This window comes from Lissotriton helveticus, chromosome 7 (assembly GCF_964261635.1).
Source record: "Lissotriton helveticus chromosome 7, aLisHel1.1, whole genome shotgun sequence".
Taxonomy (NCBI): domain Eukaryota; kingdom Metazoa; phylum Chordata; class Amphibia; order Caudata; family Salamandridae; genus Lissotriton; species Lissotriton helveticus.
The window spans coordinates 784608478-784627746 of NC_136068.1; the positions used below are offsets into that span (position 1 = coordinate 784608478).

General features: G+C 42.3%; 1 protein-coding gene across 6 annotated transcripts in view; it reads left to right on the top strand.

Annotated features, from left to right (window-relative positions):
- The window catches only part of LOC144769184 (uncharacterized), a 4448662-nt gene that overhangs the window by 3725037 nt on the left and 704356 nt on the right, over nucleotides 1-19269 (top strand). For all 6 annotated transcript variants that reach the window (XR_013598674.1, XR_013598675.1, XM_078653198.1 and 3 more), the window contains one exon: nucleotides 10787-10877. Coding sequence is in view for 4 of the 6 variants with exons in the window: in XM_078653198.1 (XP_078509324.1) it covers nucleotides 10787-10877 (91 nt within the window). In the remaining 2 variants the exon portion in view is untranslated. The remainder of the gene's footprint in view (nucleotides 1-10786; nucleotides 10878-19269) is intronic.

A 19269-nucleotide genomic window follows, 5' to 3' on the forward strand; every position in this document is an offset into this window, starting at 1 on the left:
CCGCCCTGCCTGGTCAGCTTGTTACACTTGCCCCCTCGCCCCTCAGTTCAGTTTTCTACATATGAACCCTGCCCCCTCACTCCTGCTGTCTATTGTGCTAGCACTGACCCTGCCACCTACCATGCCTGGTCAGCTTGCTTCCCCTGCCCGCCCCTCCGCTTCCCTTTGTTGTCAGTCCATGTGTGTTGCCCTTCCCCTTTCTCTCCAGCCCTCTACAGTCTGTTGTGCTGCTACTCTCCATGTTGCCTGCCTTGCCAGGTCAGCTTGCTGCTCCTGCCATTCCCACCCCCTTCTTTTTTCCGATCGCTTGCTCCTGCCTTGTCTCTCTTGCCACCGTAGTCCATTATGCTGCTGCTGCCTCTGCTACTGGGTTTCCTCATTTCAGCTTTCTAGAGCACTAACCATAATTTATATGACCAAAAGAAACCCCTCATTTTGTTCATTTCTAAAGGGAATGCATTATGTTATAAAGCATTGATTTCATCAAGATGCATACATGCCAGCATTTGGAAACAGGAAAGAGGGAGAGTCAAAATCGGGGAATTATTTTCCACACTGATTAATATTGAAATATGTTTATGTTTTAAACATTTATAGAGTGCATGGCTATGCAACCGGGCTTCCCAGCACTAACTGAACCAGTAGCTTGAGAATACTAGATGCATTGACCAGGAGAGTCAGGTCTTAACCTTCTTGAAGATGGTTTCATTTGGACTCAAATGCAACTGAATTGGAAGTGTGTTCTATGGTTTAGCAGCTAGAACCCTTAATGAGAAACTGCTCGTCTGGGCTCTCTTAACCCATGGAACACAGGGTAGTCTCAAATTTGCTGATCCCATGGGCCAGTATAGGATTGAATAAACGTTTGGATAAAAAAGATTAGAGTGTCAAATTTGATTCTTTTCTAATCCTCAGTGAGTGCGGTTTTTTTAGACCAGAGGGGGCTGAAGCTCGTCTGGGAATCCATAGGAACAAATGTACATCTGCATTCTGGACAGTCTGTAACCTTATTTATTTTTAGCTTTTGAGTCGTGCCATAATAGACCATATTTCTTTTCTCTAAACAAGGTAGTACTGAGGGAGGTTTTGGCGGGAGAGCTTGTGTCTTGGTGACCAGGCCTGGCAGTTTCCGGATGGGTTGTTCCTATTGGAGCAGGCACAAGACTGATTTGCCTATGGCTGGGTCCTAACTAAGATTGCTTCATGGGCAGTTGAACAATGGGTTAGAACGCTAACCTGAACAATTGCCAGTGGTTAGACAAATTGCAAGCATTCCTCCCATCACCTTTTGTGTGTTTTATAGTTTCAGGTGCGACACACTTTTGTCATCAATATAAATATTAGCACTGTAGTTGTTTATTAGAGCACTGTTAAAAGCTGCAATAGCACACTGGGGATTTATCTGTCACATTGCTGCTGTTGTTGAAAGTACTTCTTCCAGTCTGCATGTCAGAATGTTTTACTGATATGAATGATAAATGCGTTTGAAAGCTCAGGGAAAACATGTCCTCACGTTAGCTTCCTAGAGCTTTAACCATAGTTTCTATGATAAAACATACTCCCTCATTTTGTCCTCATAAAGGAAATGCTTTACCTGTTACAGCTTTTATTCCAGCAAGATGGCTTCAGGTGTTCCACACTGTCATAAATTCAAATTTTATTGTTCTAGTTGTTTATTAGAACACAGTTGGAAGTTGCTGTAGCACACTGGAGAGTTAACTGGCTGCTGCATGTATTGAAAGTACATCTATCAGTCTGCATATCAGAATGTTTTACAGACATGGATAAAACAATACATATGAGAACTCATAGGAAATGTGTCCTCATTTTAGCATTCTAGAGCACTAAAAATAATTTCTATGACAAAATGAATGCCTTCGATTTGTTAATATCTAAAGCAATGCTTTAGGTTTTACAGCTTTGAATACTTTAAGAGGGCTTCAGGTGTGTTCCACTTCTGTCATAAATGCAGAATGCTAGTGCTCTAGTTGTTCATTAGGATCTCCGAATGGGGAGTGATTCGTTTGTGGATTCAAGAGGCTGGAATCAATAATATGTTTCTGAAAAAAGCGGATACCTCTTGATCCATAAATTAAGTATGTTTTAAACAAGAAGGAGCTACAAAATTCTCTATCTTCTGGTTCAACTAATGAACATTCCTTACTGAGATTTAACACCTTCACTGCGGGGCTGTTTCCCCCGCTGTGCTGGGGGCGGTGGGCGCCCACAGCGCCCTGGTGCTCATGACGAGGTCAGCTCGTCATGAGCCACGGCACTCCGGTGCTCATGACGAGCTGAGCTTGTCATGACCACGCCCGTTCCAATGGAACGCTCAGCACAGCAGGGGAATCAGCCCAGCATGCGAGCGTGCCATGTAACGGGTGCGGTCATGACGAGCTCAGCTGGAACACTGGAGCACAGGAGGGGTTAAACTTTAATGGAACTAGTGTTTCCCATGCCCTGCTTCAGGTGTAAGCCCAACTGATTTTAATCAAATTACTACTCACGAGCCAGGTGTTTGAGTTAAAATTATATTTTTTAAAACTTGTAGATTTCAAATCTTGTTTTCTCATTTAGAGTGGTGACATACATATTTACATGAAAGTTTGTACTTTACAAACGCTGGAAAATCAAATACAGAAAATTTGTAAAAACAAAAATTGACATTACATTTTACACATAGACGTTTTATGAACATTACATTTTACATATAGACATATTAAACATAAACTGAAGCCAAGAGCTATAAGCGTATATGATTGGAGCACAAAAGGCACTATAAACCGATGTACAAGCAAGAGTGCTTATATAACCAAAATATCTAGCTTTGCTCTGACCTCATTAGAACCTCACCCCACCACTAAAAACGTATGAGGACATAAGGACAATTGGTCTCAACATTTAACATTTAATTTTAGTTGGACCCTTACGTATGAATCATGCATAAAATGTCTATATATAAAATGTAATGTGCATAAAATTTCTATGTGTAAAATGTAATGTCAATTTTTGCTTTCACAAACTTTCTGTATTTGATTTTCCTGTGTTGTAAAGTACAAAGTTTCATGTAAATATGTATGTTACCACTTTATCTAAATGAGAAAACGAGATTTGAAATCTAACAAATTTAAAAGATATCTTTTCAACTCAAACACCTGTCTTATGCGTAGTAATTTGAATAAATCAGTTGGGCTTACACCTGAAGCAGGGCATGGGAAACACTAGTTCCAATAAAGTTTAAATCTCAATAAGGAATGTTCATTAAATAAACCATAAGAGGGAATATTGTGTAGCTCCTTCTTGTTTAAAACATACTTAATTTATGGTTCAAGAGGTATCCATTTTTTCAGAACTAGTTGTTCATTAGAGCACTGGGAGGCTGCAGTAGAACATGGGGGATTACCAGACAAGCTTTTGTTGGAAGTACATGCTTTACTCAGAGTATCAGACTTTATTCTCACATGGCTGAGGAAGATAGTGTGAATGTATGGAAAAAGTGCTCTCATTTTAGCTTCTGGGGCACCTTTCATAACCTCTATTTAAATCCCAGCAGAGGATCAGCATTTTTCACTGCGTAAAATCATTCACTTTAGAGCACACCAGAATTCCGAAAATTAGTATAGTACCACTAAACAAGTATTTATATTGTGACTAAAATCTGTTAACACATTTTCCATGTGCTTCCATATTTGTCTGTGCATGTGTGTGTGTGTCTCTGTGTGTATATATATATATATATATATATATATATATATATGTGTGTGTGTGTGGGTGTGGGTGTGGGTGTGTGTCTGTGTGCGTGTGTGTATTATAGTTAAGTCAGAGTTTCCATAGGAAGAATGTTTTTAGTGCCATTTGCAGAACCTTCACTAAACCTTTTTTTTTAAAAAGGTTATTCAACGTAGCTATTACCCTAAAATGTTTTAGGGTGGTCCATCAAACAGATTTGTTTAAACATTTGCCTATTTAGTTGAATTATATTCATAAAGAGGAGGGCAAATCTTAGAATTCATGGGAAGAGACAAGTTGGGCCTGGCTTGGCTCCAAGTCCAATCACAAGGAGAGCCACCCAAGTAAAAAAAAAATGAGTTTCCAGGATTTATGACTATGAAGACTAGTCACACTTTAACACTGCCGTTTAGTTAACACCCACACTCACACACTTTAATACACTCACACAAATATTCTCACACTCTTACATTCTAACTCTTCACTTTGTTTTCTTCTCTCCCACTCAGCCTCCCACACCTTCTTTCACTCTAACACCCTTTCTCGCACTCTTTCTCACTCCCACTCTCACGTTATCACTCACACACTGTCACTCAAACTGCCTCACTCATATTGTCCAGTCCTCGCTTGCTGTTTTGTTTTTTATTTCTTTGTCTCCCTCTTTCGATCTTCCATTCATTTTCTTTCATCATCCCTCGCTCTACCTCTTGCTGTCTACTACTGAGGTTTGTCTTGCTTTTTCGGGCTCTTTTTGCCCCTCCAACCTACCCAAAACCTCTGCTAAATCATTCAAGCACACCACCCTAAAAAGTCACCCTGAGACGCTGATATCTGACCTGCTCTTCAACGCGGACACTGGCATATGCATTAATGACCTTATCTTCTATTCCAGAAGAACCGCCGCCTGGCGCAAAACCTTGGCGTACCTTCTTAACGTTCACTCTACCAGAAACATTCCATCCGGCAACAAGCTCACAATTGCGCCCTCCTCAACCCTGGGAGCGGACCTTACCATCACCCTCTACAAAAATGGCATTGTTCTGATCAAAGCCTCAACCAATAACCTCAATAAATTCGCTGACCTTTTCACCATCCTCAGAAACCATGTGCACGACACTGATAGGGTAACTAACATCCACACCAATGGCCCGCCGTCCTGCTAGCCTAATGTGCCTAGCCACCCTCATAACTTCCCACAAGGGCTTCCATCGCCGTTCATCCTATCCTCCCCAGCATGTCTCCTGACCCTGGCTACAGAATCTCCCCTACACCTTTGATCTCCTTCCACCTAGTGCCCTCCACCAACTAGGAGACTGGTACGCTCCCCAAGACCCCTGATTCAGATCGAGCTAGCCCTCCAATGGTTCTTAACTCTGATCACCCTAACCTTTATAGCACGTCCCCCAGCGCCTCCAACAGAGTTGCCCCTAGACCTCTGATCACCTCCCAGCCAGCCTTCCATCAAAACCGCGAGCTTGGTACACCTCCAAAGACCCTCGTTTCGGCTCAAGCCAACCTTTCTCCCCTTCCACCTATACATGCGGCTTGTAGTGATCCTGAAACTTTGCCCCCTTGCCCTCTAGCACCTCCCGCTTATATTGATCTCGGAACTCTGCACTCCAGAGCGGCCAAACTAACCCAGAGCATCCATTGCTTAATTCTGGACCTTATGAACCTCCTTCACCTTGCCGAACTCTTCCTTGCTAACCTCAAGCCACTGCTGATATCCACCCCCCCACAGATCTCCGAGCCTCCCAAGCACCCACTACCGCTACCCTTGGAACCTCTTCGCCCACACAAGCATCCTTGCCACCTTTCAGAGGAGGAATCCCGAGCTCTTGGCCTCTCTTACAACTCTGCCACTGCCACCTCAAGTCCACTAGACCTCACGGGAAACGAAATCCTAGCCATCCTCCAAGACCACAACTCTGTCCAAGTTATCCCTTGTCTACTAGATGCAAGTCCTGTATATTCCATCAACACGGTCTCCATCAACCCCAACAGGCCAGCTGCCCACCATTACAGAAGTGTATTTAAAAGCAACCTTGTGCCTGTACTCCTGTCTGCCCAGACCCCTAACACTCCCCCAGACCCCCCTATTCAGTCTCCTAATCAATTGCCGATCAGCAGTTAAGCATGCTGCTGATATTGCTGACCTCATCTTGAACAAAAATTTAGACCTAGCTATACTAACTGAATCATGGCTCAATGAATACTCTTCCCCTTGCCCCGACCTATAAGTCCCTCCTAACTACAATATTGCTAGACTGGACAGACAATCCAGCAGGAAAGAAGGAGGCATCATCTGCATCTACCGATCTTGCCTCAGTGTCACGGAACTCACGGCGGACACGACCGACTCTTTCACTGATCACCTCTTGGAAATCATCACAACTAAGATTTCCTCCAATGCTAAAGAGATTTTCCTTGGTGATTACAACCTGCACTGGAACGACCCTAAGGATCCCCACATCAATGCCATCAAAGACCTCCTAAATGATCAAGCCCTGACTCAAGCCTGCTCTCTGCCAACTCACTCAAAAGGGGCCACCCTTGACTGGATCATCTCTAAGGAATCTTCAGTCATGCTTATCTCCATAGACCCATGTGACTGGCCTGACCACCACCCATTGCCTTCCTTTTACCTGGGACCCACAAGACAAAGGCACCGCAACCGGTGATTCCCAAACGCTGGATCAGAGACACCAAGAACCTTGACTTTATGAAACTGGAGACCCGCTGCAAATGTGACCTCCCTCCCCCCTCACATATACTACGGTCAGTGACCTCAATGAACACTACTCAGCGACTATATCGAACATTCTGGATGACCTCACCCCTCTAAAACTGAAAAGAACACAAATCAAAGACAGAAACCCCTGGTACACTGGATCACTTAACTTGGAAAGGAGATCCCTCCGGCAATCTGAAAGAATACTTCTCGGCTAGGCAAGAAACTCCTACAACAAGAACATCCTCAATTCCAAAAAAGAATACTTCAGATCGGAATTAGGGAATGCCAAGAATAGACCCCGCAAGCTCTTTGAACTGGTCAAACATCAATCAAATGAACTGGCTAAAACACTAAATAAGTCTCCTAAGTCTCTAATATAATCTGAGGAATTCTCCTCTTTCCTCGCTGATAAAATCACGGCATTAGGAAATGAATTCAGTACTGCCACATATTCTCAACCCCTTCCGGACCTGCCCCCCCTTTCCGCACCACCCCCAATGGCCTCACCCAAAAACCAAGCACGCTGGACCGACTTCATATACTATGACGAAAACTCCATCTCTAACATCCTCTCTACCTTAAACCCAAATAACCACTTTAATGACCCGCTACCATCCAACTTCCTTGCTGCTGTCTCCCAATCCATTGTTCTTAGCTGGACTGTAATAATCAACGCCTTTCTCCAGCAGGGATCGATTCCGGACCCCTGAAAGCCAGTCAAGTCCTCCCTATTTAAAAAAAAACCATCGCTGGATCCAGCCTTCCCTGACAACTTCAGACCTATCTCCAATATCCCTCTGTTAGCCAAAGTGTTAGGGAAGTGTGTACAACAGCAACTAAGTCAACACATCAACCACTTCCACCTACTTGATGACTTCCAATCTGGATTCAGACCGCGGCACAGCACTGAAACTACTATTCTCCACATCGTGGATGATACCCTCCAAGCCCTAGACCAAGGCAAAACCTGCCTTCTAATCCTCCTAGATCTATCCTCGTCCTTCGACACGGTCAACTATGAAAAACTACTCGAACGCCTCAAACTCAGGATGGGTTTGGATGACTCTGTCTTAGAATGGTTTAGGGCCTTCCTCCACAACCGATCACAGTGATTCCTAATTAACGTCAACTTATCAGCTCCCACTATGGTCACGGTTGGAGTCCCTTAAGGTTCAACCCTGTCCCCCACCCTCTTTAATCTTTACTTCGTACCGCTAACATCTCCTACCATATGTACGCGAACGACACCCAAGTATATATTAGCATTTCATCGCTCGAGGAGATCTTCTCTCTGAATGAGGCCCTGAAACTGACCGTCCAATGGCTCGCCTCTAACCAACTCAAACTCAATGCAAAGAAAACAGAATTTCTCCTAATCTCCCCTACAGTAGCCAACCCGTAGATTAAGATGTGGATCAAGGCCATCACAGCCTTAAACTGCCCGCCGACCATGGTGGACTCAGCCAAATCTCGGGGCATAATCCTTGACTGTAACCTAAACATGCGGGACCACAATAATTCAATGGCTAAATCGTCCATGTTCCACCTGAGCTACCTTTGGAAGGTAAACCCCTTCATCGATGCTCCTGACTTAAAAATGACAGTCCAGGCACTAGTCATCTCTAGACTGAATTTATGGCTGTTCCACCCTCTCGGGATTACCCAAGATCCCCTTGGCACCTTTAAAAGCCTGCCTTAACGCGGCTGCCAGACTACTTACTGGCACTAGGAAATTCGACCACATCTCCCCACATCTGAAAGCGTTGAACTGGCTCCCCCTAGAGGCCAGAATGCTGCTGAAACTGACATGCATTACACACAAGGCTCTACACACAAGGCTCTCCTGCTTATCTGGCTCTGGAACTAGTGGTATCTGGAGGAAGCAGAAACTCCCGGTTAGCCAGAAACCTCTTGCTTCAACCTGCCCGTTTTCGGAAAAAAAGAACCTACAATCGGGTTTTCTCTGTGGCAGCACCAAGAATTTGGAACTCTTTCCCACCCGCCATCAGAAGAATCCCTTCTCTAGCACGCTTCAAAAAGGAGGCCAAAACTTTCCTCATGGGTAAATCCCTCGTCTAAGTCCTGCCTTCAATTACCACAGTGTGACTGACTATTCTAAGACTATCGCCTTTTCCTCAGATCACCAATTCACTCGATCAAGAAAATGTGGGTTTTGTTTTTACGGATTGTAACTGTAATTGTAACCTTACACTTGTGTCCCTCTTTTTCCCCTACGGTCCTAGCACCCCTGCCCCTCTTCAACCGTTTTGTATATTTCTGTACTCTAAGCCTTTTTGTTTGTTCACCTCTGTAATCCTTGTAAAGCGCTCTGATACCCTCACGGGTCAAGTTCGCGCTCTATAAAACACTAAATTAAATAAATAAATAAATAAATAAATAAATAATACATTTTGTTCTTTTGCTCTCTCCTTGCTTTTTCTCTCCTTCATCTCTCTTTTTTGCTCTCTTTTTCTCTGTCTCGCCCTTCTCTCTACTTGTTTTTTTTGTTTCTTCCACCTAGTAACATCAAATGAGTGTGACGTAAAAATATTCCCTTTAGTGGCTATGGGCCATATGTATCAAGCTAAATTGCGTTTGCAAACGCTGAATTTCACAAATTAGCTGTGTGCTATGTAGGTAGGCAAATACCTACTCGCAAAATAAGGAATCGCAAAAATTATGATTCCTTATTTTGCTCAAGCATTTAGATAATCGCAATTTGCGATTCCTTAAATGCTATGCTAGTAGGCATCGCAAATTGCGATATTGCCTTAAGGAATCGCAAATTACCACCAACTTCAGGTTGGTGGTAATTTGCGTTTTCCTTTAAAAAAGCACTTTTTTGCTTTTTTCAAAGTGCCATGTGGCACACACACATGCCGTTAAGGCATGTATGCTCGCCACATGTGCACATATGCACATTTCATGGGTGCAACAGGGAATCCTTTTGGAACCCTTGCACCCTTGAAATTGCGTGAGCAATTTGCGAGTACCTATTGGGTACTCGCAAATTGCGCACGCAATTCCCATTCATTCCTATGGGCATCCTGGCCATAGGAATGAATGGGAAGCCATTCCTTAATTGCAACTCACAATTTGCGAGTTGCAATTAAGGAATGCAAGGGAATAGCACAACAATTGCTAATTTTTATTTACATATCGTTTTGCGATTCTCAAATAGCGATTCTCTAAAATTCGCTATTTGAGAATCGCACATGCATTAGTTGATACATATGCCCCTATATGAGTTAGCATTGACAACTCTAAAAAGGCTTTGTCTGCACAGGAGAAGCAAAGATGAACCTTCATTGTTTCTTCCTGTATCGAACATGAGTTCCAAGTGATGAAAAAAGGCCTGTGGCGCTGACGGTCGTCTTGGGTACAGCAGAAGCTATGCGCTTTTTGACTGTTGAATACCCTATATTCAAATGCAAAAAGCCTGAGGCTCGGCTTAATGCGCACTTAAATGTTCTGTTGCCCTTTTCATGACATGACTAAATAGTAGTATCTTGTCTTAAAAAGGTATGTCAAGTGAAATAAATCCCATAGACTTTACAATGTTTGACCTAAGGTCTTAAATATTCATTAGATTGGTAGTAGCAGTCTGTCTGGACACTCCACTATGGTAGCGGTCCAGTCCAGACAGTCAGGGACCCAAGCCTTGCTTGTTCATAAAGCCTGTATTATATGCAGCATACAATTCCACACAGTGGGAATGGCAACCATGGGGAAAATATTTCCCTCTTTGGAAAAAAAGCCCTGCCTCAACAACACCCCCACCAAATCTGGGGGTGATTCATTCATCTTCCCGTCTGGGAAGGTGAGTCACTTAGCTAGAATAAATCTCCAACTATTTATATGTTGGGAAAGGGATCAGATTTTGAATTAACCTATGTCCACAAACATGCAGATTTGTGGGCATCTATAAACTTAAAAGCCTAACCACACCTTGTGCTGCCCACCTCCCACATCTTACTTCAGACTATATACTGCAGATTTCTCCTCATTCGTGGCAGTGTAATCTGCAATAGTAAAACCATTTATGTCTGCCAGAATAACATGTGTGAATCTCCACTAAGCATAAGTTAAGGCTTTTTCAGCCGTGATTGTATCTTTATGGATGGAAATGCATTTTTTGATTTAGGCCAACGTTTTTAGAAAGTTATATTTTTAGAAAGGGAAGTGCCATTTGGCAGCAAATGAAGTAAGGTTTCTTCTCACATGAATGGTTTGATCAGATCTTTATTAGTTATTTGCTTTAATCTATACAATGTTTAAAATATTAATTTACAGGATTGTTTAGATGTTATTTATTTGTGGCAGGTCACCTGAAAAAAATATGAAGAGTATACCGTTGCACTCAATCGGACAGCTGGATCCCAATGCTAAGAATGAGGAAGGACATAAGGCACAGGTGATGTGTGGAGTTTTTACTTTGCGTTTTTCTTACTCTTTAGTTTGTTCGCTTCTCATACCCATGTCTTATTCTCCAATGAACCTCATATTGACATTATTGATTAAAGGATTATTGTACTCGAGAATCGAGAGATCTGTACTTCGGTAGGTCTTGCTGAAAGTCTTGTTTTCAGGTGAAGCATTTCTCCTCTATCTTCTAGGCTGTGATACAAGAACTACATTAAAATCAAGCCTAGCAGCTAGCAGATTATATTTTTCATAACATTGTAGCACAGGAGGCAGTTTCTGGCAAAAATGAATTCCTTCCTTACAATAGATCACGCTAAATTGTATAAAATAGATAGGGGGTAGTGGTGGCACAGACAGTCGCACATCAGAAGAACAAAGAAGTGTAAAGGTGGGCAGCGTGTTGGCAAATTCCAAGTATGAAAAATAATTAGTTTAGGTGTCAATCAGGGTAACCAAAATACCCCAGTACCTTGGGTATTGATACATGGTTCTCCGAAAAGATTGCCAGGCTAAACTTTAGACAGACAGATGTTAATACAATATTGATTTTTTTAAATTGAAACACAAGATCTATGTATTTTATTGATCGCTCAATTCACAGGATATGACAATATTTGGATTTGTACTGGGGTTCTCTCAAATGTAATAATCAGTGTGACATTTAGTCAATACATACTGTACATATATTCATACAATAAAAAGATTTTTTCAAAAACATTTCATGTTTATTCAGTTACTTTTTCAAGGTCCAGTCCTTGTTGCTGGAAGAACAGAATAGCACAGTGAAATAGAGACATGACAGCTGGCATGTGTTTTGCTACATTCGTAACTTCTTCAAGGCTGCATTAATAGTAATAGCAACCATGAATAATTGATTTAAGGAACATTTAGTAAATACATATGAATCAACCCAGTACCGTTTTATACAAAGAAAGTAAAGGCAAAGGCCCAAGTGAGGAAAATCTCAGATTGTTGTAAGAGAGTACCAAAAAGCTGTAGCATTAGTGAGACGTGTGCATATCAATGGATGTGCCATTATATCATTCTCAATAGGAATAGTAGGAGAAGTGAGAAAATAGGACTTAAGTGTAGAACAATTTGGTAAGGAAAGGTAGGTATACTCAGAAGGTAACAGGCAACAAGCGGAGCAAGCAACACCCAAAAGTGAGTACTATTCATGGTAAAAATGCAATGATATGAATAGAGCATGCTCGAACCCAAGCCTAATATCATATGACAAAGAGGGTTCTAACCTTAGCTACGTAAGGAGGGCGATCCTCAAATGTTCATAGGAAATCCACCAATGTTGTGTCGTCTTTTTAACTAAAAAGAGTAGCCAAGAAATAAGTCCTATGACGTAAAGGTAAATGGTTATAGGAGGCCGGTATGTCCTTAAAGACTAGTTAAGAAAAGATAAGGTCTAAATATGCACCTTAAATGTGCTGTTTGAAATCTGTTGATGTCTTTCAAATGTTGTGGAAGAGCCACTGGGCGAAACTATTTCAGCAGTTCATGTGGTCTAGACTTCTCATCAGAGATTGCAAACATATAAGTAAAATAAAATGGTGAGTAAAAGAAGAAGAAAAGAAGCTGCAGGCATTCTTCTATTTAGTGTGATATGAGTTAATTAACCATGAAAGGTCATTCACGCATTGAAGTGCTAGGCAGAGAGAGCGTAGGATATGGGCATGAACTCCTCACAATTCATGAGTCGATTCTCCAAATAGGTAGTCCTCCATTTCAAATCTGTGCAAGGTTGTGCTGGCAATCAAAATATAAGACATATGTGCAAAATAACATATCTAAGTTTGCGCTTGGTGTTCGAAAATACATTAGTTCTAATGTGTCACTTACGTCAAAATACGTTGTATGCCTGTAAGTTGTTTGATTAAAAAAGTAGAGGTACATGCAATGTGCAACTGAAGGGCAGTGATATGTCCTTCTAGATAAAAGGAAATTCCATAAGTTAGATGCAGATATTTTAGATTGTATATATATATATATATATATATATATATATATATGTGTCTTCATTATCTATTTAATGCAGTATAACAAATACCAAAGTATAAATACCCCAGTATCTGTAGTATAAATGTGTGATATAACAGCTGCGGTGCACTCAGTTTTGTGCTAATCTAATTAAATTTAAGTACTCAAAATTAATCTTAATTGGTGTGCTCACTTTGAAGTGGTTCTACCTTGCCACTAATTCTAAAAGAAGGTTTAGACTAAGACAGAACAGTCCTATACAAAGTGTGCACTACCAGAATACACTCCACCCAGAGTGCGCGTCACGTCATGCAACAGTGTTAATACAATAATAAAACTAATTTTAATCAAGTAATCAGTATAAACATTAGTCAATTAACTTATACATTCATAAACTAAAACAAAGGTGTTGATTCCATCCAACGTTGTTCAATGCTTCTTTTTATTCAAAAGCACGATTCATAGAAGATAAAGAGCATCATAGTATGTTGTATAGTCGTAAAAAACTTTAAGATAACTGTTCCCAATGCATTTCGGGTGTATCATACACCCTTCTTCAGGGGAAATCTACAACAAACGTATGTACAATAAATTAACAATTATTACGTGTACTTCAAATGATAACTAATCGGCCTCTCATTATCCGGGAAAGACAGAACACTAAAAAGCATAAGATTTTGTTTAAAAAAGACGCTATCATTGTTGCAATCTGCCCTGTGAAGTTAATAGTGGAATTCTAATAAAACATGCACAAACTGAGATGCAGGAAAAGAATGCGTAGTGTACCTTCTCACATCCACGTATCCAGCCGTTGCTCTCAAATTACTGCAACTGCTGCAATTGCGCTAGTGCTGAGCTTCATGAAGCACGTAAGCTATCTGAAATTAAAGAACTCAGTGTTGTAATCTAGGTGGTAGGATGAAGGGTCAAGGGAATCTTCTCACAGTGAACTCAAGCCTCACCTTCCATTCAAGAAATCTATTCGTTTGGCAGACACCATAACAATTCACTGCTCTGCGTTGGGAGAAAGAACTCGCTCAGGCTCGCCCTGTCAACAAATAAAAGGACAATACTACAACTCAACTAGTGCTCGTGTGTCACCTCTATCCCCTGCCACTATAGTGACCTCAATATGTGCGTCTCAACCTGACAGCCAGGCAATCAGCTCATCAGAACAAGAAGAAAACTCTCATAGGTTCTTAGTCCTGGCCCCATTGCTTACTTTAATTGACTCCTTCGGTGTAGAAGCTATTACCCTAGATAAAAACTCCACAGCAGAAGAGAAATTCCAACACTGCCTAATGGCAGTCATGACCTCGATGGAACTTAACCACCAGAAGTGTAACAGCCAGAAAACGGAAATCATGCTGTTTGGGAAGGCCAATCCCTTCACACCCAGTCAGTGGTGGCCGGCCAACACAGTTCCACCACCAAACACTGCAGTTACAGCACGTAACCTAGGAATCAAGTTTGATCCAACCGTATCTTTTCCCAGTCAAGCACTTGCAGTGGCTGGTATGTGCTTTCACACCATAAAAATGTTGAGAAAGTTCTTAGACCTTCTCCCATTGAATGCAAGGAAGACAGTGGCTGTTGCACTGGTCTTGTCTCATTTGGACTACTGTAACAGCCTCTATGCAGGGACAAATAAAGCTGTTCTGAAAAAGCTACAGGTGGCCCAGAACCCAGCAGCTAGGTTGGTACTTCGTCTTCCGAGAGGATCTCCATCAGAGGCAGCACTCAAATTTATTTATTTATTTATTTATTAAGTTTATATAGCGCGACAGCTACCCGTAAGGGTTTCCCGGCGCTGAAAGACAAAAGCAAAAATGTGGTCCTAGAGGATTATTGGACAAAGAGCCAGGTCTTCACGGCTTTGCGGAAGCGAAAATGACAAGACTCCATCTGCACTACCAAGGGAAGAGAATTCCAAAGTTTAGGTCCCAAAGTTGCAAAGGATCTGCCGCCCATTCTCGAGAGTCTGAACTTGGGGATGCAGAACAAGTGTTGAGAGGAGGAACGAAGTGAACGGGCAGGAATATATAAGCCTGGGCGTAGTAGGCGTAGTGGGGCTACGCGAAGCTACGCGAAGTGGGCAAGAAACTACGTCCACCTACGCACTTCGCGTAGCCCCACTACGCGCCACCCGCCTCCCTCCCGCCCTCCCTAAATACTACCCGCCTCCCTCCCGCCCTCCCTAAATACTTAAATAACACTTTTAAAAAGAATTAAAACCACTTACCTTGTCCGCTGCGTCTCCGGGGCTCCCTCTCGTAAGCGCGCCGCCATCATGGATACTAATGCGCATGCGTGGCCGCCCGCGCATGCGCATTTTTCGTGAGAAATGCGCATGCACGGGCGGCCGCGCATGCGCATTAGTGTCCAAGATGGCGGCGCGCTTACGACAGGGAGCCCTGGAGACGCAGCAGACAAGGTAAGTGGTTTTAATTCTTTTTAAAAGTGTTATTTAAGTATTTAGGGAGGGCGGGAGGGAGGCAGGTGGCAGGTAACTTCGCTACGCCCACGGAGTGGGCGTAGTGTTGCCTGCTACGCCTACTTCGCAAATGGCGAAGTAGGCAACACTACGCCCACTCCGTGGGCGTAACGAAGTACTACGCCCAGGGTTAGGAATATAGGGTGTGACAAGGGACTGAAGATAAGAAGGGGCCGCTCCAATCTTGATCTTGTGCATAATGCATAATGCCTTGAATTTTACCTGGCTATCGAGATTGAGCCAGTGGAGTTCCCTCAAACGCTCGGTGATATGGTCCTGTTTCCGGCAACCGCAGAGAAGCCGTGCAGCAGCATTTTGGACTAATTGAAGGTGGCGTATGACCGCCTTGGTAGACCCCAGATAGAGTACGTTACCGTAGTCCAATCTGAAGGTCATCAAGGCCGTCAGCACAGTTCTCTGGGTGTCAGTAGGTAGTATCCAGAAATTTTTTCTCAGCCACCGTAGGATGGTAAAACAGGTGGCTGCCACAAATGACTGCACTGGTTGCCAATCCATAAAAGGATCCTATTTAAAGTCCTGGTAATCATGTTTAAAGCCCTAAAGGCAACAGGGCCGGCTTATCTTAGGTCAAGAATACAGCCCTATATCAAGCAACGTCTGCTGCGGTCAACCTCAGGCAATCTCCTAGCAGCCCCCAGCTATCGCCTGAAAACAAAAGGGGTTAAAACCACTGCAGCACTAGGAACTAAGGCCTGGAATATGCTGCCACTTCAGTTGAGATTGGCACAATCAGAACCTCTTTTCATGAAGCTTCTAAAAACATGGATGTGTTCCGCACATGACAAATTGGTACTCTCTCTCATCTGAGCTTCCTCCCTTGCTCCCTTGCTGTGCCCCTATATTTGTCCCACACTATACCCTACATGTCAGCGTCAAGATACTCCGTGGAGTGAACGTTGCACTTTATAAATTCTTTCATTCATTCAGTCATTCATTCTATATCACTTTCGGGGTGATTGTTTTCACAATTCATGAGTTGGCTTCAGACATACTTGCGTGCTTACATGGCCGTTGCGCCTGTCTGTTTTGGACAAGACGCACAAGTCCAGTGTCTATGTCTATTGTTTTTGCTGACGGAACACGCGAATTTAGTGGTGGGATATGTTAAAGTAGAGAACAGGAACCATTGGTGTACGCTGGCGAGTGAGGAGCAGGCGGTCGGGACAGGCGTGCTTTTTGACCAGTATTCAATACGTTTGTGTCCATTAATGGCAGTTTGATGTTTTATGCTATGGGGTACCTTTCATGGTTTTTAAACTCTCTTATGTTGATTGAGTCTTTTTGCACAGACAGGACTAAGAACCTACAAGAGTATTCTTCTTGTTCGGATTAGCCGATTGCCTGTCTGTCAGGTGAGACGCACGTATTGAGGTCACTATGGTGGCAGGGGATAGAGGTGACACACGAGCACTAGTTGAGTTGTAGTATTGTGCTTTTATTTTTTGACAGGGCGAGTCTGGGCGAGTTCTTTCCCCCAACGCAGAGCAGTGAATTGTTATGGTGTTTGCCAAACAAATAGATTTCTTGAATGGCAGATGATGCTTGAGTTCACTGTGAGAAGATTCCCTTGACCCTTCATCCTACGACCTAGATTACAACATCGAGTTCTTTAATTGCAGATAGCTTATGTGCTTCATGAAGCTCAGCACTAGCGCAATTGCAGCAGTTGCAGTAATTTGAGAGCAACGGCTGGATACGTGGATGTGAGAAGGTACACTACGCATTGTTTAACTATGGTACATTAGATACAAGCGGCATTTAACCCAATTTAACCTGCATGTCTCAGCTTAATCCACACTGACACCGACCGCTATTCGGTTCACTGAGATGGGCGGAGTGGCTATTTTTTCTTTCACTATTTTTTCTTTAATAATTCTTTCTTTAATCCTTTTTCCTGCATCTCAGTTTGTGCATGTTTAATTAGGATTCCACTATTTACTTCACAGGGCAGATTGCAACAATGATAGGGAAATGAAATCTTATGCTTTTTAGTCTTCTGTCTTTCCTGGATAATGAGAGGCTGATTAGTTATTATTTGAACTACACGTAATATTTGTTAATTTATTGTATATACGTTTGTTGTAGATTTCCCCTGAAGAAGGGTGTATGATATGGCCGAAATGCATTGGGAACAGTTATCTTCAAGTTTTTTACGACTAAACAACGTACTATGAAGCTCTTTATCTTCTATGAATCGGGATTTTGAATAAAAAGAAGCATTGAACAACGTTGGATGGAATCAACGCCTTTGTTTTAGTTTATGAATGCATAAGTTAATTGACTCATGTTTATACTGATTGCTTGATTAAATTGTGTTTTATTATTGTATTAACACTGTTGCATGAAATGACGCACACTCTGGGTGGAGTGCATTCTGGTAGTGCACACTTTGTCTAGGACAGTTTTGTCTTAGTTTAAACCTTCCAATATCTGTGGTGACATTTAGGAGAATTCACCAAATAAGGTGCACTCTTATCTGTTTAATACGATTTGAGAGCCTGAACCAAAATATGAAGCGCCCAAGCATCTATAGTGACCATTAGAAAAGTTTGCAGAGTAAGATAAGGTTGATCATACTATGTTAAGCTGAGTCCCAGAGGGCGGCCAACCCATTTAGGAGGTAGAGGAGAAGAAGGTAAAAGGTCTGAAATAAATAAAACTTACTTATAAGTCTATTGTTTGTCAACTCTGGGCTTAAGTATGCCCCTGTAAATAAAGATGAAACACCCAATATATAGTTACAAAACCTTCCCCAAAGTCCGACTGTTTCAGCTAAAGTTACATAAAACATTTCAGAGGAAAGTGTTTCCCCTACTGGCAGCATAAACACTTACCCGTAACAATTCAGATGAGTCGGCTGTCTCGTGGCACACAGGTCCCAATTAAGGAACCGGGTGCAAGTGAAGCCTTTGTATTTAAAGGTACACATCAAGTGTGGAGGGTCATCCGATCCAGGTAGTAAAAAATTGCAGACAGGCATTGATCTTAAAAATAAAGAAGAGACTAGTGAGTCCATGTTGGGTGCATTGTGGCCATTTTGTAGTGGGTCCCCATGCCTATAGTTACTATGAGGAACTTAAACGTAACACTAAGGAGGGATATTAGTGTAAAACTGCCAGAGAGATCTATGTCAAGTATTCTTTCAGTTTCTGTTTCTGTATGGCGGAATAGGTTGGGAATGCGGGGCCTTGTTGTATACTGACTATCACTTTACTATTATTGTAATCTTTCTCAGATGCCATAACCCTGAGTGAGTTTCTCCCAAAAGAGGATATTAAAAAACCTAGGAACGTCCCCCTCCAAATGTGGCTGGACTTCCTATAATGGATGTGGGACGCTTACCCTCGTACCAGCTGTTTCCACCATGATATGCTCACTCAGTGTTACTCCCACCAGATAATCCATCAGGTTCTGGCAAACTATTGTGACTTCTGCAGCTCTGTCCAGCATTGTCAATGCCGATTCCCCGTTCAGAAGCAGAGTCTTCAAAATCTGGGCGGGCCTGAGTTTTAGTCTGGCTACCTTCTTCATTTTAAATTGAGGTTTTGATATTTAAGGTTTGTCTTCCTGTTTAATTGTGTATTCATATGAGTGTTTGGAGTCCTCCCTGTGTTTCACGTCCTCTTCTGATCTCTGCTCTGACTGTCCTCCTTTCTCCGAACATCTATCAGATGTATTCTGAAAAGAACTAGAAGAACGTGTATCAGTATCCTGATACCTATCAGATGGTTTAACATTATCACAGTTCCCTAAATTGTAGTAATTTTTGGTAGATTCCTGAGTAGGAGACCAACTCTTTGACTTTGTTTTTTCATAGTTTTTCTTATTATTCCACATCTTTTACGTGGAAGTTGGGTGCTTGCTTAGAGTTATC